This window comes from Mastigoproctus giganteus, chromosome 10 (genome assembly GCF_048544385.1).
Source record: "Mastigoproctus giganteus isolate SK-2022 chromosome 10, ASM4854438v1, whole genome shotgun sequence".
NCBI classification, from domain to species: Eukaryota; Metazoa; Arthropoda; class Arachnida; order Uropygi; family Thelyphonidae; genus Mastigoproctus; species Mastigoproctus giganteus.
The window spans coordinates 194,155,389-194,177,055 of record NC_143584.1 but is presented as its reverse complement, the minus strand read 5'-3'; the positions used below and the strand labels follow the sequence as shown (position 1 = coordinate 194,177,055).

Below are 21,667 nucleotides of genomic sequence, written 5' to 3'. Positions count from 1 at the left end.
ATTACCTCCAGGTCCTTTTCATTCTCTACTACTGTCAGTGTGGTACCACAGAGTTGATACGTTACTCTGGGATTACTGCTTCCCATATGTAGTACTTTTCATTTATCAATGTTAAACTACATTTGCCACCTCTCAGCCCATCTGCTCAACTTTTCTAGATTCTGTTGCAGCAGTGTATTTTCACTAATGTCATTAACAACCCTGCCAACTTTTGTATCGTCTACAAACTTGGACATTAAGCCTGATATACCATCATCAATATCATTTATAAATACATAAAAGAACAATCGACCCAACACTGAACCCTGAGGGACTCCACTAATAACATTAGTCCACGAAGAGCAGTGTCCATTCATTACCACTCTATCTTCTCCCACTCAACCAACTCTCTATCCTAGCAGCAATTTGCCTCCAATGCCACACTGCTCCAATTTGTGCAGCAGTCTTCCATATGCAAGAGTATCAAAGACCTTTCTAAGATCCAAATATATGATATCAAAGTTATTCTTTGCATCCAGTTCCTTTGTAACTACATCCTAGTATCCAGTCAAATTTGTCAGACAAGGCTTCCTCTTAACAAACCCATGCTATGTCCGAGCTATAACTTAAGTCTTGTCTAGATGATCCTGCAATGCTTCTTTAACCAGTTCCTCCATTAATTTCCCTGGAACAGAAGTTAAATTAACAGGTCTGTAATTACCCGTGTCTCCCTTTGATCCTCCTTTGTAGATTGGGGTCATATTTACACATCTCCAGTCCATGGGTACCTCCCCTGAGTCCAGGGAAGCTTTCATAATTATGGCTAAGGGTTTTCTTATTTCTTTTGCCACCTACTTTAATATAACTAAATAGATTCCATTCATTTTCTTTGATAGTGTCAATAATATTCTTTTTCACTTCCATTTTCTCTCCGTGTTCATTCCGTTTTCTGTCTCTTCTAGAAGTTCTTGCATAGATGTACATAAACCAGAATATCACCAGTCGAATGACACTGATGGAATCCATACTGGCGATCGTTGACCGGATGAAAGATTTCCAGATAGTTTGAGTTGGCAGTTAATTGATTTCTCCATTACTTTGAAAAGAGTAGAAGTAATCGCAATGGGACGATAATTGGATGGAAGGAATTTCTTCCCCTTTTTAGGAACTGCCTGGATATGAGCAAATTTCCAAGCAGAAGGAAAAATATCTTTGGAATAAGAAAGTGAAATAAGACGACACAAAACAGGAATTTTGTGAACAAGTGGAGAAATAACGTCAGGTCCCGGAGCTTTCGTAGCATCAGATTCATCAAAATCCTTTTGACATTCTTGTGACGGAAAACTACAGGATTCATTGGAGTGTACTGGGAACGGTTTGAGATGATTTACCAAGATCATCAATACGTGAGTTCAAAAAAAAATAGGTTGCTAAAAGGTCAGCTTTATCTTTGGCTGATGTCACAACAGAACCATCTGGTTTTGACAGAGGTGGAAACAGAGATGGGCAAAAATTACGGCCACGCTTTGGAAAGACCAGAATGCTCGGCTACCATTAGGGCAAGAATCAAGTTTTCTATTCTTAGCCTGTTCAAAATCTAGTTTGTACTAATCAATAACTGCTTTACAAAGTATAAATAATACTTAATAATAATCTTTATTACGCAATGTCGCTTATAAAAACGTAGTACTGGAAATATTTTATAATGAAAATTCAGTACTTTTATACGATTTCAGAAAATATAGTCTTAGGGGCAGTGGTGAGCTGTGAATATTTTAACAATGGGTTCACAGTTTTTCCGACTTTCTACCAAGTAAATTTGATTGGTCAAGGAAATGACGTCATCCGCAGCTTCTACTAGAGGCACTTTGCACACTCGCACTACTTGTAGTGTGATTAGAGCGCGACTCATTTTTCGGGACTCGTATGATATCTTGAGTTAGTGGCGGATTTAGGGTGGGTGGACAAATTCGACTTATTACTCCCTTAACCATGCGTATAAGTGAATGTGCAAAACATTCCTAGGTCTATATAAAAAAAAAAACTTAAAAACCTGGTCGTCATGCTTTGCCTTACGATGATAACTGGATACGACAGTGTCTGGAGTTCTAACCTTTTAGAATTTTTGAATACTATGACGTCGTGATCATGCTTCCTGAAGTTACTACTGCAGTAAGTATGATTGCAACGATACAAATATTTGTCAACAATTTCTTTTTTCGTCTCACATTTTTGTTACATTCCATTGTTAGGTGCCCCTAACAGCTGCTTATGTTGCTTCAACTACAAGATTGGTACATCAATTGGTGCTATTTTACAGAGCTATTTAGATACGTTGCACTCCCAAGTATACATCTCTTACTTTAGTTATCATAAATCCATTGTATCTTGTCTTCCAGAAATTATGAAAATCTGTGAATGATCAATAAAATATTTACAGTAAGAAAGCTCTTTTATTTCGTAATCGATATATACAAATCAAAATACCTAAAAGAAACGTGAAGGATGTTTCGCATAAACCATCTACTGTGCGTGCTCGACACATGCGCAACTTTTTTATTCGTCCAATTTTTATAATGGATGCCAGTAGTGTAGCTACCCTTTTTTGGGCCCGGAGGCAAAGAGCATGTTTGGGCCCCTACTTAATTAATGAAAATTGCAAAAACAGGAGACTTCCAAAGACGCCGAGCCCGGAGGCAATTGCCTTGCCTGCCTACATGGTAGCTATGCCACTGATAGATACATTTTTTTCATGATATAATTTTAATATTGAGAATAAAATATAACATGAAATATTTCCCATATCACAAATAACATAAAATCTATCACAAAACATTCCACAATATAAAAACAAATACTACATAAGAAACAAACCTAGAAAAAGTACACAAAAATCAGATTTCATGGAAAAAAAAATTATTTCACAAATATTCAAGAAAAATTTATTCTAGAAATTGCCAATTTACTTCTTTATTAATATTTGTTGTTGATCTTCTGCTTTGCTCAATAGCTGAGCGATGATTATAGAGGAATGATTTGACGTAACGATCCAGATCAAATTGAAGCAATGGTTTTCCATTTAGATGTATGGTCATCATAATCTGCAATGTGTTTAATTGTCACAATATTATTCATTACGCTGAAAGCTCACTCAACTTCAGCACTGCTAATCGCAATGGTTTCAAAGATATTTTCTGGCTTTCTTAATTGAAAAGGTAATTTCACTCGATTTTAAAGATAAACTGTCTTCGACAAAATCACTAAAATCATTAATTTTTATTTCGTATTTTAACAGAAAACAAATTTCTTATTCGGTTTTCACCCTCTTGCCACCGAGATGAAAGTTCTTTCACATTCCACGATTTCGGGTAGCATATGTTTAAAATTCAGACACGGCATGAGTTTGTTAAGGGAAAGTCTTGTCTGACAAATTTGATAGGATATTATGATGTGGTTACAAAGGAACTGGATGCAAAAAATAATTTTGATATCATATATTTGGATTTCAGGAAAGCTTTTTACACTGTTGCGCATGGAAGACTATTGTACAAATTGGAGCAGAATGGTATTAAGGGTAAGTTGCTACAATGGATAAAAGGATGGTTAAGTGGGAGAAGGCAGAGGGTGGTAATCAATGGGTGCTGCTCTTTGTGGACTAATGTTATTAGTGGAGTCCTACAGGGTTCGGTGTTAGGTCCGCTGTTGTTTTGTTTATTTATCAATGATATTGATGAAGGTATATCAGGCTTAATGTCGAAGTTTGCAGATGATATAAAGGTTGGCAGGGTTGTTAATGAGAGTAATGGCAGTGTGCTACTGCAACAGGATCTAGATAATTTGGGCAGATGGGCTAAGAAGTGGCAACTGAAGTTTAACCTTGACAAATGCAAAGTACTGCATATGGGTAGAAGTAACCCCAGAGAAACGTACCAACTGTGTGGTACTACACTTAAGGTGGTAGAAAATGAAAAAGACCTGGGAGTAATTGTGCAGTCAGATATGAAGTTTTCTGAGCAGTGCAGATAGGCTGCCAGGGCAGGTCATGGGGTTTTGCCAATGATATATAGGAATTTTGCTAGCAGGGAGAAGGAGGTGATTTTCCCTCTGTATAAGGCAATGGTCATGCCACGCCTTGATTACTGCATACAGGTCTGGAGGCCTTATTTTAGGAAGGATGTAGATTTACTTGAGCGTGTACAGAGAAGGGCAACAAGATTGGTGAGGGGAATGAAGGGATCCTCTTACCAAGAGAGGCTTAAGTTCTGCAAATTGCAGTGGATGGAGACTAGGCACCTGTGCGGTGATCTGATTGAGGTGTATAAGGCCTTGAATGGGTTGAGCATGCTGAATTCTGATGGGATCCTTCCACTTGTTCAGATTACGAACCTAAGGGGGCATAAATTCCAATCAAGAAAAGACAAATGTAGAATAGATGTGCGGAAATTTGCCTTTAGCCAGCGGATGGTTAATTGCTGGAACAAACTTCCATCTGTCATTGTGGAAGTTGATAGGTTGAATAAATTTAAGTAGGAACTGGACAGGCATTTGGAGGGAATGGTGGTTTTTTTTTTTTTTTTTTTTTGCTGATGCTGCATAAGCTCATACACTTGCTTTCTTGCATCACATGCCACTACTACATACTTCTCTGTGGTACAGTTGAGGTGAGAAGCGAATGTCACTCGGTAGCCGTTACTAAAAACCGACTGTGATAACGTTCTATGTATTGCTGCCGTAGCACGCTAAAGGTTTACCACAGCGAATTTTGTTTTCCCCTTAGCTAACATCAATTTACAAATCTACCCTATTTATTGTAAAGTTCATGACCACTTTTAAGAAAACCCATTTGGTTTTATAACTGTTACAAAAATGAAATGAAGACCCTCCTACGGGCGTCAATGGCCACAAGTGTTCACTAAAAGGATGATTAATTTCGGATGCTAATGAGCAATTTCGGAGGGAAGGAGACCATATATTTGAGCGGCTGTTTAGCAGTAAATGCTTAAATCTTCAAAAATGCTTTTACTAATTTGTTAAAAATTCGTTATAGAGGGATTAACACTTCACTATATGGGGTTAATTTTACATGTAATTTCGTTTCAAGGTGCAATGTTTTGCGAAAAAATTCGTAATATAGAGAATTTTGTAATAGAGAAGTACCACTGTATTTATATCATTTTGCAAGTATGCACACTTTTTCACGTAGAAGGCCAAAAGAGCATGAACCTACATGTGTATTTCTTCGTTCATTTTTACAAAACAATTATGAATGTACTTATGAGCCAAAACATTATGATCATTTGTATCCACGAGTGGACGCATTCCACTTCACCTAGTTCACCTAGGAGTGATGGATCACTCCTGGGTGAAGTGTAATACGTGATCCCTGAATTATGACTGCTTACCTAATACCATGTTAGGCCACTATTTTTGCATAAATAACAGCCACTATTGTTCTAGGTATTGACTCCATTAGATGTGTGAAGACGTCCAGAGGGATCTGCAAGGCTTTCCACGGTGTTGGAATAGAAGGTAGGCGCATGTTCATATTGCCTCACTTCCCATTCCAAAACATCCCACAGATGTTCAATTGGATTGAAGTGAGGTGAATTTGGAGGCCAATCAAGATGGGCAAAATCTTCAGTGTTCCTCTAATGACTTGTGCACAGTGCAGGCCTGATGAGATGCCACATTATCATCTTGGAAGATCCCTTTTCTGTCTGGGGGGGGGTAATTCCGCCTCCGTAGCCTGGTGGGAAGGAGCAGCAGTGCGCAGCACACGCTTCTTGATTAGACCGGGGTTCAAGCCCGTCACCACCAAATATGGAGGATGCAGAAAGGTCAAGGAATGACCACCGCATATCCCGGAGCAATATGGCCTTAGTTGCTAATGCTCCTAAAAACCAACCAACCAAACAAACAAACATCTGGGAAAAAATATGTTAGGTTGCACATTGTCTCTAAAGAGCTGTCAGTTTACCTTGCCAGTGAAACATTAGGCCATATGCACCAGGGATTCCTAATTCCTGGCAGCAAAATATGCCTTAAATTATGCAAATGCTGCCATCTGCCTGGATAGTGGGCACCATGCATAATGGTTCCATGGACTCGTATTTCTTGCACCCATAAGGTCATCCATCAGCATGTTGTACCAGGTATTTGGACTCATCTGACCAGCATATTCGTTTCCAGTTCTCCAGTGTCCAACCAGTATGTTGTTGACACCACAGCATTCGCCATCGATCGATGATTATGAGTGGTGAGGAGAAGGTGTCTCTTGAGTCGTCTGCTGTGGAACCTCATACGCCTGAGTGTGTGGTGTATCATCCTTTGGGATATTGTTCTTGAATTCTCCATGTTGTATTGCAATGTCAGCTGTCACACAGTGACCTGCCATTGAGTCTGTACAACATACTGCACCCTTTGCTTTCTATGAACATCCACCTTGTGTAATCCTTTACAGTTCTGTCAGTGAGAGGTGGTCTGACTTTTACAACACCATTCTTTATGCACCTTAACCACAGTGGGCCCCGAGCAGCCAACAAGATGTGCCTTTCCCATTATGGAAACACCCAAGATGGAGTTTCCAAAGGGCATTATATATTTACTATGTCTGATGACTTGCTTCCTTATCACTTTGAATTGCAAGACCAAATGCAGATTACCACTAGTCTAGCATAGGAAACTGTTTGAATTTTTATACTCCGAGGATAGGGTGGCAATGCGAACACTGGGTGTATAGTGACAGCATGGGTAGTTTTTAATGTTAACAGGTCAAGTGGTACCAGGGTTCTCCCCCAACTCCACGTTGTTTACTTTGTGTCACAGAACAAACTCTGTCAAAGCCAGATAGTGTCATATATATTGTGTTGCCTGCGTAGTGTTGTTCATCTGGCCTCTTAGTTGTGTGGGGGCTTTGGAAAAGCAAGGTCCTCCATTGCCTGTCCATTACCACAAGGAGGTGGGCCAGGAAGTAGGGTGTAAGGTTAACAGCATGGGTAGTGCCTATCAGTTCGTCAGTATGAAGACCATGCAGTGGAGAAAGGGAAAGCCCAACAAGGTTTGAACAGGGAATGATTTGTGGCTCTAGGAAAGTGGAGACCAGCATCTCAGCAACCACAGGCATTTTCAGCTGTTTGAGGGCCACAGTAGTGAAGGTGTTGGTGGGAATAGTCCAAAGAGGGACACCAACCACCCAATGTCCCAGAACAGGGAGACCATCACTGGTTGACATTTGAGGTGAACAACAGTTGGCATTTGCTGATGGCTCGTGATTCCTCAGTTAATGGTGGACTACAACCAAGGTGCACAGAGAAACATTTCCGAGCACACCATCCAGTGAATGCTTTTGCTGATAGGCCTACAGAGTAGGCACCCTGTTCACGTGTCCGTGTTGAATATCATCATCGCCTGCAGTTGGCACAGAAGCACCATTCCTTCACATTGGATGACTAGAAAAGTTGCCTGGTCTGATGAATCAAGGTTCCAACAGTGATAACATAGTTGTTTTCATGGACATTGCTGAGTTCCCTCATTCCTATTGAACACACCCTCACTGCTAGATCTCCTACTTGGAATTTTTTTGGACCAAGTTTTGCCCTACATGGAGAATACGTATCACGAGGCCTGCGTCGTACAGGAATGGTTTGAGGATCATGTCAGTGCATTTTGTATGCTCCTATGGGTACCAAATTTCCCCAAACATCAATCCCCTTGAACATTTGTGGGATGCAGCATTTGCCAATCAACACCAGTGCCTCACTTTGTTTAACTGGATTCTCGGGTCATCATTGCACAGCTGGTCCAGGATACCTGACGACACCTTCTGTGGTGTCGGTGTGGCACTGACACCACAGAAGTGGAAGCAGTTGTCACTCCGAAAGGTAGCCCAGTGCCCTATTATCTAGGTGGTCATAGAGTTTTGGCTTTTGAGTGTGTGTGTGTGTGCGTGTGTGTAAATTTACATTTGATTATGAACTTTTGAAGGTTCTTTCAGTAGAAGATATTACTTAAGTTCATTCTTTTATGATTTCTCTCCTTACTCTAAAATTGGTTTCTGTAATTATTGTAAGGCACAGATTAGATCACTGTTATCCAGCATGATCATTGTTCATTATTAAATTATTATAGAATCTGTGTTAAGGTCAGTTTTTATATGAAATTTTAAAATATAATATTATGCCTTATGCTGAAATTATTTTTTTTAAAATTAAAATAAACTTATTTAGTTTTACTTCTAGTAGTATTTTTTTGTGGATTCAAACTGGCAATTTTATAAGTATGTATAAAAGGGCAGAACTCTGCTGCAGAATAAATCAGTGTCATCAAATCAGTGATATCAATGACAGCGTGACTAGCTGCATCAGACTGCCTCCATGATAGGTGCTTACCACTTCTCATTGATATGGAGAGGTCTTAATACGAATTTCATCAGAGAATAAAGAATACTTGAATGTTTCTTATCCAGGGCTAAAGTCTCCCAAGGGATTAGGGTTTCCCTTTGTGAGTTATTTAGAGTTCAGGCTGTAAATTGTACAAATTAGCTCTGGATATAGACGGTGAGCACATTTCTTACCATTTTAGCTGTCACATGATGACCAACCTATGACCAGAAAAGTCAGCCACCTGCAACTTTGGCTGTATAATGGAAAGAAGTAGAATAATGTTTGAAGAAATTGATTTTTATGCTTATTTAACAAAAACTATATTTCACTGGTTATAGATCTGTTTTGTATATCTAAGCAAGCACTGCTGGTAGTTTTGTTTCTTATTAGATGCAATATTGATGCAAGAAAGCAAGCTTATACAGCATCAGCAAAAAAAAAAAAAAATAAAATAAATAAATAAAATAAAAAATCCCATTTCATGCATCCATTTGCTCTAAAGTTTGTCCAGTTCTTCCTTGAATTTATTTAAGCTATAAACTTTCACAATGACAGATGGAAGTTTATTCCTGCAATCAACCACCTGCAGGCTAAACCCAAATTTTTGCACATCTATTCTACAACTGTCTTTCCTCAATTTGAATTTGTTCCTTCACGTTCATAATCTGAGCAAGAGGAAGAATCCCATCATAATTGAGCCTGCTCAACCCATGAGAGAGAGAGATAAAATAGAAGTTCAGTTGCGGAGTAAGGATTAACTATATTAGAAGCAGACAAAATACCTTAAGAAATAAGATCAAGTTGTGCATTTTAATTAACAGCATCAGTAATCAAAAGAGCAGTGAAGTGAAGGTTGTAAATGGTCAAAACACCCTTCCTGCCATAATGAATTTGAGGAGAGTGATTAAGAATAATTTGAGTGGTTAAAAATGGAAGCAATTTCTTTCAAAAGTTTAAGAGAGGAGAGACATAAATCGGCTACTAGTGCTTAAGTTAATTTTTTTTTTTTTTTTTTTTTGTATAGGGAAGGTTTTGTAAGGTTACCATGTGAAATAAAAGAAAAAAAAATTATCCTTAAAGCATCAGTTAAAATCCTTTTAAATAAAGGGATGAGATTATATTTCAATGTAGGCATTGAAATAATTTGAATAATACTTCATAATTATCCAAACCACAAGTGCCTAAGGTATTGGTTAGATGAAGTATAATTAGTCGTTTTAAGATAACTCGTGAATAAGCCCAAGCCTTACCACGTTCACTGAAGAGAATGGAGCATCCCCAGATAGAATGCAGTGCAACGTGCCATTATTAAATTATTTCAAAACCTAGGTTGAAATTGTTCTTATTTTTTTTTAATATAGCCAGCATTTACTATTATTGTTTCTTTTATTGTTCTCTTTTATTCATTCTTCTACAGTTTTAAAGCACACTATAATATAAACAGTGACTGCACTAATTGATATATTTTTCTCTTTTATAGAGTTCAAGCAATATTTCCAACAACTGATATTTCAGCACTACAAGATAAAAGAATGTTCAATCTAGTCGCATATGCCAAGAAAGTTGAGGGCGATATGTATGAAATGGCAAACAGTAGGGTAAATATTTCTCTTTCCCCAATTCTGTGTTTCTTGTTGGGTTTCGTTCTTTATTAAACGAATACCTGTCATGTCACAGAGATTGATACTACGATGTTTATATTTCAGGAAGAATATTATCAACTGTTGGCAGAAAAAATATATAAAATACAAAAGGAACTTGAAGAAAAAAGGCAGAAGCGAAAAGAACAGCAACAAATGCAACAAATTCAGCAAATTGGTACAATGGCTACTCTAATTAGTAATACTCAAGGTACTCACAGTCCTAGTAAGTAGAAAATTAAAATACATATGAACTAAAAAATACATGTGTATTATCTGTATTTTTGTGCCTAGAAGCATTAGCATTAGTTGAGGTATGTGATGCAAGAAAGCAAGCTTATACAGCATCAGCCCAAAAAAAAAAAAAAAAAAAAAAACCCCTTTCCATTTCACCCATCCAGTCACTCCAAATGTTTGTCTAGTACAGCCTTAAATTTATTTAAGCTATCAACTTCCAAAACAACAGATGGAAGTCTGTTCCAGCAATCAACTACCCACTGGCTAAAGGCAAATTTCTGCACATCTGTTCTACAACTGTTTTTCCTCTATTTGAATCTATGCCCCCCCATTCTTAATCTGAGCAAGCGGAAGTATCCCATCAGCATTGAGCCTGCTCTGACCATTCAAGGCCTTATACACCTCGATCAGATCACCTTGCAGGTGCCTAGTCTCCAGATGCTACAACTTGCAGAACTTAAGCCTTTCTTCGTAACCGCACCCCATATCATAATGTACTTAAGCAGAACTTAAACTTTTCTTCGTAACTGCACCGCTTATTATAAAATATAATAATGTACATTTAAAAACTGAATTAATATAAAAAAAAATAACCTAAACGGTGATTTTAGGCAACATTTCAGTAGCAAATACCACCTCCAACCAAACTCAAGCAAAATATTGTAATTCAAATATGACAAGCTTTTGATTGTATGCCCATTAACAACCATTTCAAAGAATGGGATGAATTGTGCCCCACGTAACATCCCCTAATTGGAATGCAAAAATAGTCTAAGTCCAGATCATTGGATCATTGTACGCTTTGTCTGTGTTGTTGTTTGTGCCTTACCTTCAATGAAGTAATTTTCTCAAATTTCAATTTTTTTGTCTTCATTTCCCATTATTGAGAGCTGGTGGCAGATACCATTGCTTAGTTTTCATCATTTCTCATGTCGTTATTTTTAGTTTATTTAATTTCCATGAGAGGTTAAGCAAAGTAGAATGTCTTCTGGTTGGGTGGGAGATGCGTTATGTGGACTGATTGAGACTTGTGGGTAGCATATGCATATAGTAGTGGATGTTACTTGGACAACCTAGATTGCTTTCACATCAGCATGTTAAGGATGTCACAAGGTAAATTGGTATTGCTGATTATTACTAAAAGTTTATTCATGATTAAATTCAAGATACTCCTTTGAGGAGTATACATCCATATATTCATATGTGGGTCTTACTCAAGATGTATATTTACATTTGCAGAGTCATTTCAGAAAGGATTTTATAGTGTGTTTATCTATGAATCGTCTTAATTTTCGAGTAGGTGCTGCTGTTTCTTATGTGTTTCAAGTAAATTGTAGACAGTTTATAACAGATGACAGCAACAAAAATAGCTTTGAAAGTTGGAGAAGTAGGAGATCTGCTAACATATTTTCCCAGAATAATATGAGAGAGTCTGAAAGAGCAGAAACCAGTGCTAGTATTACTATTTTTGTCTTCAGCTTTATGTAGGGATGCCATTTTTTCCTCTTCAAATCTGAGGACAAAGTAACTTCAAGTATGTTAAATAAACTTGGACCAATCTGTATTTCTTCTTGGGGGGGGGGTACAGAATTAAACAATAATCATTATTATTAAATAATTAAATTATATAGTTTATTTAATTAAAATAAATTAATTGTAATATTATTACATTAATCCCTTTTTGTATAGCTGAAAAAAGCTTCTACTTGAATTAAACAATACAATAATTAATCAATAATTGTTATTACAATTAAGCAATCATTATTATTAAATAAAGTATGCAATTTATTTAATTAAAATAAATTGTAATATTAATTACATTAATCTTTTTGTATAACTGAAACAAGCTTCCACCTACTGTATACTATCATTCTAATTATTAGTAAATTAATAAGAGGAGTTTACCTCAATATAGTACGTGGAACACTTCCGTATGATACCCTCCAGAAATTAAAACGGAAAAAACGAAACGAAAAAATCGACAACTTACCGGTACATAAAGTAAAATATAAATAATTAAAGTAAAATATAAATAATTAAATAATCAATTTAACACAATTCAAAATCAATTCAAAACAATTAAAATTCAAATTAACGCAATTAAAAGAATCTAACGAAAATATTCAAAACGATTTTCCTTCCTGAAGCTGACAATGCTTTTCGACCGACTGTCGTGATCACAGGAATGAAAATTACCGAATCAGGCTAAACCTGCAACTTAAATAGTGATTATGTGACTTCGCGCATGCGCGTAAAGGTCCACGCATCGGAGATCAAATATGGCCGCCGAACATTAACAGAATTCTCGTGTAATTTAATTTCAACGGTTTCTGCAATTAATAGTCGCGTATAATTACGTTGAACGTTAAGTATTTTGGCCTCGTTAAATAAAAAAGTATGTTTTTCGTTAATGGCATGAAAGGCTAATTCTGACGCTGCTGAACGAGAAGCACGAACTGAGGCTTCGTGTTGATTTACACGGATATTAAGAGAAAACCGCGTCGAACCCTGATAAGACGAGTCGCAATCACCGCAAGAAATGTTGTATACTAGATCATTAATTTGTGTTGCGAACGCCGAAAGAACCGAGCGATTGTTCAGTATAGTGTGTAACTTCCGTATAGGCCTAGCTATAATTTTAAATTCGGTATCTTTAAAGAATCTGTTAAGCTGTTTGTGCCACTGTTCAACATATGGGACAGAAATAAAGTATTTTTTGATATTACTATTGTTGATTGGTGCAGTATTTTGTATCCTATCCCTAGCTTGTACCCTAATTCGATTTATTGTGTTAATGGGATAACCCCTGTTCAAGAATCTGCTAGTTAATATTTGTATTTCTGAGTCTAAAGCAGAATCCGTCGTTGAATATTTATAGGCATTTAGAAATTGATTAAAGATAATCGATCTTTTGTAGGTGAACGGGTGGTAGCTATTATAATGTAGAAGCATACCGGTGTTTGTGGGTTTTCGATAGATGCTAAATTGTATTTTGTTCGAGTCCCGGGTAAGCGTGAAATTTAGAAAGTTTAATGACTTAGTATCCGTATCTTCCCTTTCCAATGTAAATTTGAGTCTAGAATGAATATTATTAAACGAATGTAAAATATCTTGGATAGTACTATTATCGGTAATAACTAGAACATCGTCTAAATACCTCCCATAATATGTGATACGGGGACGAAAAGGTGTCAAATGTATCTGCTCAATCGTTGAGAGATAGATCTCTGACATTAAGCCACTCAGGCTCAAACCCATTGGTAATCCAAAAATTTGTTTGTACACCTTGTCTCGAAAGGTGATGTAGTTAGCCTCAACTAATAGTTTAATTAAGTGAAAAATCTCCTTTATAGGCAGCTTCGTATAATTAATCGGTGTCGAGTTTTTATTTAACATATCCCAAATAATATCTAATGTGTATTCAATGTTTACATTCGTATATAATGATGTAACATCTAATGAGAATAAATTGTCATTGTCGCCGAGTCTACAGTCTTTAAGATTATTAAATAATGTATCGTAATTCTTAATCCCAAATTGTATAACCTGTCTAAAAGGTTTTATAATGTTATATACATGTGTGGCTAAGGCTGAAAATGCCGAGTTCCTGTAGGAAACAATAGGTCGAATCGGAAATCCAGGCTTGTGTAATTTTACCTGACCAAAAAGTGCAGGAATATTGTATGTTCTGGACTTCAATTCCTTCAACTGAACCATAGTAATGTAGTCGTTTTTACGATATGTGGTTAACGTTTTATTGTATTGATTTACCAAATTGGTAAACAGTGTCGGGTCCACTTCACAATAAGTGGAGCTATCAGATACAACTGAATCTAACTTATTAATATAATCATGTTTATCTAGTATTACCACTGTATCTCCTTTATCTGCCCTCTGTATAATAATGTCCTTATTTTCTCGAAGTTCTCGTAAAGCTGAACTGTCATGTGTATTCAATTTAGGAAGTCGCGTTTCTTTTATGTTATTCACTACTTGGTTAACTTGTTGAATAAATACATCTTTTTGTGGAACACTACGAAGTCCAAATTCAATATCAATTACGCATTGTTTTTTTGGCAGCTTTCGAGGTGGTAAATTATAATTTAATCCTTTGGATAAAAGTGAAATCTGGTCCTGCGATAGCGTACACGAGGAAAGATTTGTAACCTGTTGATATGTCGGTTCGTTGGATACTGGGTGAGGGGGTGTTCGTGAACTAGCCGACATATTCTGTGGTAGTGCCCAACTCGTGTGAACTTGGTCGCAAGCTCGCGACAATGTGTTAGAATTCGCATGAACGTGTCTTGAACTATTCGATAATGTTTGCAACTTATTAACGTGTCTGTTTTTTATTTTTTGCAACTTATTAACGTGTCTGTTTTTTATTTCTGAGGCTTGTGCTTCCCGTCGCAAATCTATGGAGGTCTTCAATACAGACCAATCGTTCGGATGTAGATAATTTTTTAATTTATCGCGAAGCTTCCTAACCTGGGAAAGGTATTTTTGTTTATCCGAATATCGAGATTTTAAGGCAAGCTTAACAATATTACGTGATGTCGTCAGTGATAGTTGTTTTATGCCTGAAATTTTTTGATTTAAATTCACCCTGGCAAACTTCGGAACGATGTTGTTTTGAAGGCAATATTTTAGGAAAGAAATATGGTAACTTTGGGCCGAGTACCTTAGTGTATATTTAATGTAATTTTGTACCAAGCCATTCAAAAAATCTCCCATAATTGTGTGTATCGATTGTATACTACTGGAGAGACAGGAAGTGAATGAAATAGTCAAGAGTTTGAAAATTAATTGGATAGTATGAATCAGAGCTGTAATACTCAGTATGTTCTACGTTGATAATAATATTAGTAAATTAATAAGAGGAGTTTACCTCAATATAGTACGTGGAACACTTCCGTATGATACCCTCCAGAAATTAAAACGGAAAAAACGAAAAAATCGACAACTTACCGGTACATAAAGTAAAATATAAATAATTAAAGTAAAATATAAATAATTAAATAATCAATTTAACACAATTCAAAATCAATTCAAAACAATTAAAATTCAAATTAACGCAATTAAAAGAATCTAACGAAAATATTCAAAACGATTTTCCTTCCTGAAGCTGACAATGCTTTTCGACCGACTGTCGTGATCACAGGAATGAAAATTACCGAATCAGGCTAAACCTGCAACTTAAATAGTGATTATGTGACTTCGTGCATGCGCGTAAAGGTCCACGCATCGGAGATCAAATATGGCCGCCGAACATTAACAGAATTCTCGTGTAATTTAATTTCAATGGTTTCTGCAATTAATAGTCGCGTATAATTACGTTGAACGTTAAGTATTTTGGCCTCGTTAAATAAAAAAGTATGTTTTTCGTTCATTCATTCTCACAATGAATACAATGATGTTTAGAAGAACGAAAAACATACTTTTTTATTTAACGAGGCCAAAATACTTAACGTTCAACGTAATTATACGCGACTGTTAATTGCAGAAACCGTTGAAATTAAATTACACGAGAATTCTGTTAATGTTCGGCGGCCATATTTGATCTCCGATGCGTGGACCTTTACGCGCATGCGCGAAGTCACATAATCACTATTTAAGTTGCAGGTTTAGCCTGATTCGGTAATTTTCATTCCTGTGATCACGACAGTCGGTCGAAAAGCATTGTCAGCTTCAGGAAGGAAAATCGTTTTGAATATTTTCGTTAGATTCTTTTAATTGCGTTAATTTGAATTTTAATTGTTTTGAATTGATTTTGAATTGTGTTAAATTGATTATTTAATTATTTATATTTTACTTTAATTATTTATATTTTACTTTATGTACCGGTAAGTTGTCGATTTTTTCGTTTTTTCCGTTTTAATTTCTGGAGGGTATCATACGGAAGTGTTCCACGTACTATATTGAGGTAAACTCCTCTTATTAATTTACTAATATTATTATCAACGTAGAACATACTGAGTATTACAGCTCTGATTCATACTATACTATCATTCTAAATAATCTAAATAAACAAACTTCTGTTTGTTTGTTTATTTATTTATAAACAGAAGAATTTCATTTTTATTTTTTTAATCCTTTTCAAATCAGCATGTAATTTTGCTGATTTTTGAGGTGAGTTGTTTTAAAAAGATCATGAAAGCTTTAACTAGATTGTTGTTACTTACTTTTTTTTAATAATCTAATTAAATGAAATCATACTTTTAATTATAATTTTATATATTATGAAAATAAAATAATTATTAAATTAATGTAGTTAGAAGGATTATCCTGCTATTTTTTGTGCAACCAATAAGATTTAGACTGCTTGACTAATGCAGTGATTTTAATGCTGATAGCAGAACGAGCTTGGCCTTCACAATGAGTTGTACTGGTATTGCACTACTATCAGGCAGTGACATTCTTTTTTATAATATCATTTTTGAAAGGTTATTCTGCCATTTATTTAAATGATGTTTAGAAGGCAATAATAGAACCTTCCTTTGGTTTTCAAGAGGGTTCTATGCCAAATAGAATGTGGGGAAACAATGATGTTAGTTAAAGAGAAAAGATGTGCCTGGCGAACATCACCAGCTATTTATGAACAAAAGGCCAAAAATTACAGTCAACATTCATTCTCACAATGAATACATTCAGCAGCTGCACAGAATACAAGGAATAGTAAGGCACTGGACACCTAATTATGAAGTGATCAATATTACATCATATTGGAATGGCTAAACGTTTCGGAAAATAAATCATCAGTACAGGTAACTCCAGGGATCAGAGGCATCTAGTACTTGAAGTCAGACCTATGGTTGTGAGATCGGACTTTCCAGCTCTAGTAGCTGCTGGGAGATTACCTGGTTATGACTAGTTCATTCCCACTGATAACACCAAAATATGTCTCCTTTGCTGTATGAATAGCATACCTAGGAACACCTTAAGGCTGTGCCCAGGCCATCCTGGGAACCAGCAAGTACTACAGATTATCCTGAAGTATCAACCCCAATTTGAAGAATTCCCTCAACATGAGAAAAAGTTACTATCAGTCATTTTCTTCATTGGCATCTGGGATACTGTTATAATTTTAATTATTCCTTGAGGTTGTCACAGACATTCTCTCAGATATGCCAGACAAGATGTACTTGCTACCTGGGAGTCTAAAATGCTGATGGAATGATATTCAGGTGACATTCAAGTCAAGTAGACCCAATTTCGGCGAAGTCCGGATGGTCTGTGACAGCCAGATCCTCTGCTTGCACCTTCACAGTGGTGGGACTGTTAGTAATCCTAGGTATAACAAACAACAACAAGCACACTGGGTGACCACCCAAGTATGAACCAACGTAAGCAGGGGTTGAGGTGTGGTGCCCACACCACATGGAGGAATGCCACCCCTCTGTGTTACCAGGTAATACTAGGTGGTAGATGACTTATCAACCAGTGCAATACCACCACAACTTTGCTTATTGGAGGCTTGAAGTGGTGGAACTCATGATTAGTCTCCAGAGCTAAGTTCCAGTCAACCCGACCCCATCTCTTCCATCGTGCAGTATGACTGACTTTTGAGGTTATGATGAACATCATGGTGTGATCCAATCTTCCTTACATTTCAAGGGTACAGCTCTAAAACGGTGTTTGCAGGCCGGCTGCTAGTTAACACACCGGACCGAACCTATTGGTAACTCTTTAGGAGGTTTCCGGATCAGCTAATGTATAATCTTGCTACCTCTACTCTACCAGATAGTGACTGGAGGGAGTCTGCGTAATTTGTATGCGGGAGGCATCGTCGAGGCCATGTTATGTCAAGGATCTGGGTATATTCTTACCATGTAATTCAAATCAAAAGAGACTATGAAGCCCAATAAGTCCTATTATTATTGTAATAATCTTAAATTATAGGTGAAAACCCCATACCTTTGAATAGGACTGTTAATCTCTCAACACTCAATCGCGAATGATTATAATATGAACTTATCCCCCGTGTATAGTCATAAATTTATAGTCATAAATGTTAAGAAGGATGTCAAAAACGTATCCCTTTGACATTAAGCCAGTATAATAATATATACTATATTATACATACAATCAACACTAACTATAAAATAAACAATATAAAAACTCGCATAAGCATCTTTTTTGCTTGTCCTATTATAATTATGTAATAGTAAATAGTGGGGGTCAATAAAAAGTTAAACTCTTGAAGGGGCCGACGGTCAAAGAAGTTTGGTGACCCCTGCTTTAAACCTAAAAAAAAACTTTTTTTTTGGTATGATTATTGCTATTTAAACTTCATTTGTACAGAGGCGCTGGTGGCACCAGCTGTATGCTATCTAAATTAGTGTGCTATTAAAATTAATTAATAAAAAAGTTTTCGGGAGTGTTGCTCAAAAAGAAGTTATATTTTAGATAAAATAAGTATGGGTGAGTGATAGGTTAAGATTTGGGACCTAAAGGTGGTTTTATTTTTCGGACTGTGAACTTTTTTAAAATGGCTATCGTTATTATGTTCGGACATAGGGAAACAGGAAATTTCAAGGTCATTAAATTTTTAAGGACCTATAATCAGTCACTGGGAATTCTTAGTAGAATAGTTGTGCTACCTGATAGCTTTGATGTAGAAATTTTCAGGATACCAAATCGTATTTAAAAATACTCATGTGTTGCTGAGTTATACATTATTGGTATTTTCAAGGTCACAGTAATTCTACTGAGTCAGCCATTTGGATGTTTCCAGGAGATAAAAGAACTACAGCAGTGCCACCTGCTTGTTCAGTGGTGACTAGAAATTTGGCATAAATTGCGTAAAATTATTAAATTGTGACATCACGAGGAAGCTTCATCACTGAATAAGAGTTACTGCATTTATATGGCTGTGACAGGTTTAATAGATCGTCAGCTTAAATCTGAAGCCCGGATAAATGGTGAGGGTTGACGTCAGGAAGAGCATCCGGTCGTAAAGACTATTCCAAAACCAATAGATGTGTTCCGGTTAAGAAGATAATCCAACTAGAGGAGGAGAAGAAGAAGAGGATGTAAAGTGCGAATTGGGAACATTGAATGCCGACCCCATATAACGTGTGAAAAGGCGAAGACAAAGAAGAAGATTGCTATTTAAAGTTCACATCGGCAGTTTTAAGTGGGATCTGCATCTTAATATTAGTAGTTTTGCTTATACCTTTACCCCTTAAATAATAATGGCAAGGCAAAATTCAACAAATAAATTGGCTAATTGATTCTTCATGTGAGGTGCATACAATTAAATGTGCTTCTGTTAACTAGCTTCTAATTTCTTCTTTGAAATTATTTTCATTTGATTACATCTGGAAAGTAACAGTGAGTCATATCATTCCTTTAGTATGTTATAAATTCAGTTTGTCAAAAATTTTGTTAAAGATGCAATTTTATATATGTATTAAACTTTGTGATAAAAGAAGAAAATTTTCAGAAAGTATTTTATTTTTTAGATCTGTCTTCAGGAGGAGTATCACAGCCTCATATTCCAAACCTTGCCCTCTCTACTGCTCAGCAACGAATACCACCTCCTAACATTACAGTTCCAAATAATAGTAGTCCACGAGGAGACTTATTTTCAGTTTCCAGTGGGCAACTACCAAATGTCCTGCCTAGTGGTATGAATATAACTATAAATCAAAGTCAGTTTCCTCAACCTCCTCCTCCTATTCGAAGTCCAATTTCTTCAGTTGGGCTGCAACAGCAGCAACAACAACAACAACAACAGCAGCAGCAGCAGCAGCAACAACAACAGCAGCATCAACAGCAACATCAGTCACAACAGCAACATTTTAATATTTCTAATTCTGTTACAGCAATGACTACTACCTCTTTAGATATGGCATCCATTCCTACCACTCTTCCTGGTGTTTCTTTAGCCCACTTTAACTCTGCAGCTTTACAGCAGGGACATCCCCAGTTCAGTGATGCCTTCAAAACACGGCAGTTACCTGTAAGTAAATCTGCATATAAGAAATTGGATTTCTGTATAGTTAGAACAATGTTTTTGAGTCAGCATATGTTTAATTATAAGTTTAAAACTAATGGATATGAAAAATTTGTTTCTTATGTAATTTATAATTTTCTGAATACTATTTTTTGTTCATTCCTTATTATTAAGATTTGTTAAAATCAAAATAAAAATATTTTAATAGTAATTCTAAAAATGGTAATAAATTCTTGAAGCAGTAAGTCTTACCATGATTAACCATCCATAGGCGATGTACTGTGGGCTGTATGTGATTTTTTTTTTTTTTTTTGTTGTTGTTTTTGAAATATAAGTAGAACTCTTAATTTAATTTTAAAATCCACAGGGACTGTAAAAGGACCAGTAGAAATTGGTGTTGAAATGTGTCATTGTCTCTTATTTAAAATTAAAAAATTAAGATGTTAATTTTTATTCCCATTTTAATCCATTTTTAAAAATCAGTGAAGTATTTGCGTGCTCTTCCGCCTAGAACTCAATCTGTCAAAAAAATCAATGTATACTTTTTTTTTTTTTTTACAATTAAAGGAATTTTATTTTTTTTTAATTTTGTTTTTAGAAAATTTAACCATAAATCCCTCTTATTATTTCTGTTGAAGGTACATTAGGTGGTAGATGACTTTCATCAACCGGTGAAATACCACCACTTTGCTTATTGGAGGCTTGAAGTGGTGAAACCCATGTTTAGTCTCTAGAGCAAAGTTTCTGGCATCCCCCCATACTTCTCCTTTAACCCATGCACAGTACTAAGTACTATAGGTTTTGATACCTTTCGTGTTTGGGATTTTCATATAAAAAAAAAAAAAAAAAAAAAAAAGACTGCTCACACACACACACACACACACACACACACACACACACACACACACACACACACACACACTGTAGTTTCTCTTGCAGAATAATGCTAGGCTTCGTATTTCTTCACAAAGCTCCTTTAGAGACACACCTTATAGCCCAGAATTCATCCCCCTTGCGATTTTTGGGCTTTTTCTGAACTTTAAAATACATTTACAGGTGAATAAACCAGTAGTGAAAAACAATCTTGGCTGCATATATTAAAACATGCAGAAAAGAGCCAGTAACAGATTTTTGAAATGTTTTTGATCCACTGTGAATGGTGTATTGTTAAGGATGCTGTTTTGGGGAAAAAAAACTAATTAAAACACCATGGATACCTAGAACTGTGCATAACAGGTATTTTACAGTCTACTCTTGTAATAATCCCAGGCAAACTTCAGTGTAGGTTACTTATTTCCAGCAGTGTAATAGTTTTCTAAAACTGCTGGGTATGGCTCTTCATGCAAAAGTCCAAATACATAGTGGCAAATATAGCAGGTCCCTGACATGTTCTTACCTCTAATTTCTTCATGAAAACTAGAAAAATCATTTCAGAAACTATTACAGTAAAAGTTTGCCTATATTTAGGAAGA

The 21,667-nt window shown here is 36.1% G+C and overlaps 1 protein-coding gene across 1 annotated transcript in view; it reads left to right on the top strand.

Annotated features, from left to right (window-relative positions):
- LOC150079691 (histone lysine acetyltransferase CREBBP-like) overlaps window positions 1–21,667 on the top strand; it is a 487,331-nt gene that overhangs the window by 205,111 nt on the left and 260,553 nt on the right. Inside the window, exons 8-10 of the mRNA XM_090384101.1 lie at window positions 9,841–9,958; window positions 10,067–10,226; window positions 19,702–20,201. Of these exons, the coding sequence (XP_090240227.1) occupies window positions 9,841–9,958; window positions 10,067–10,226; window positions 19,702–20,201 (778 nt within the window). The remainder of the gene's footprint in view (window positions 1–9,840; window positions 9,959–10,066; window positions 10,227–19,701; window positions 20,202–21,667) is intronic.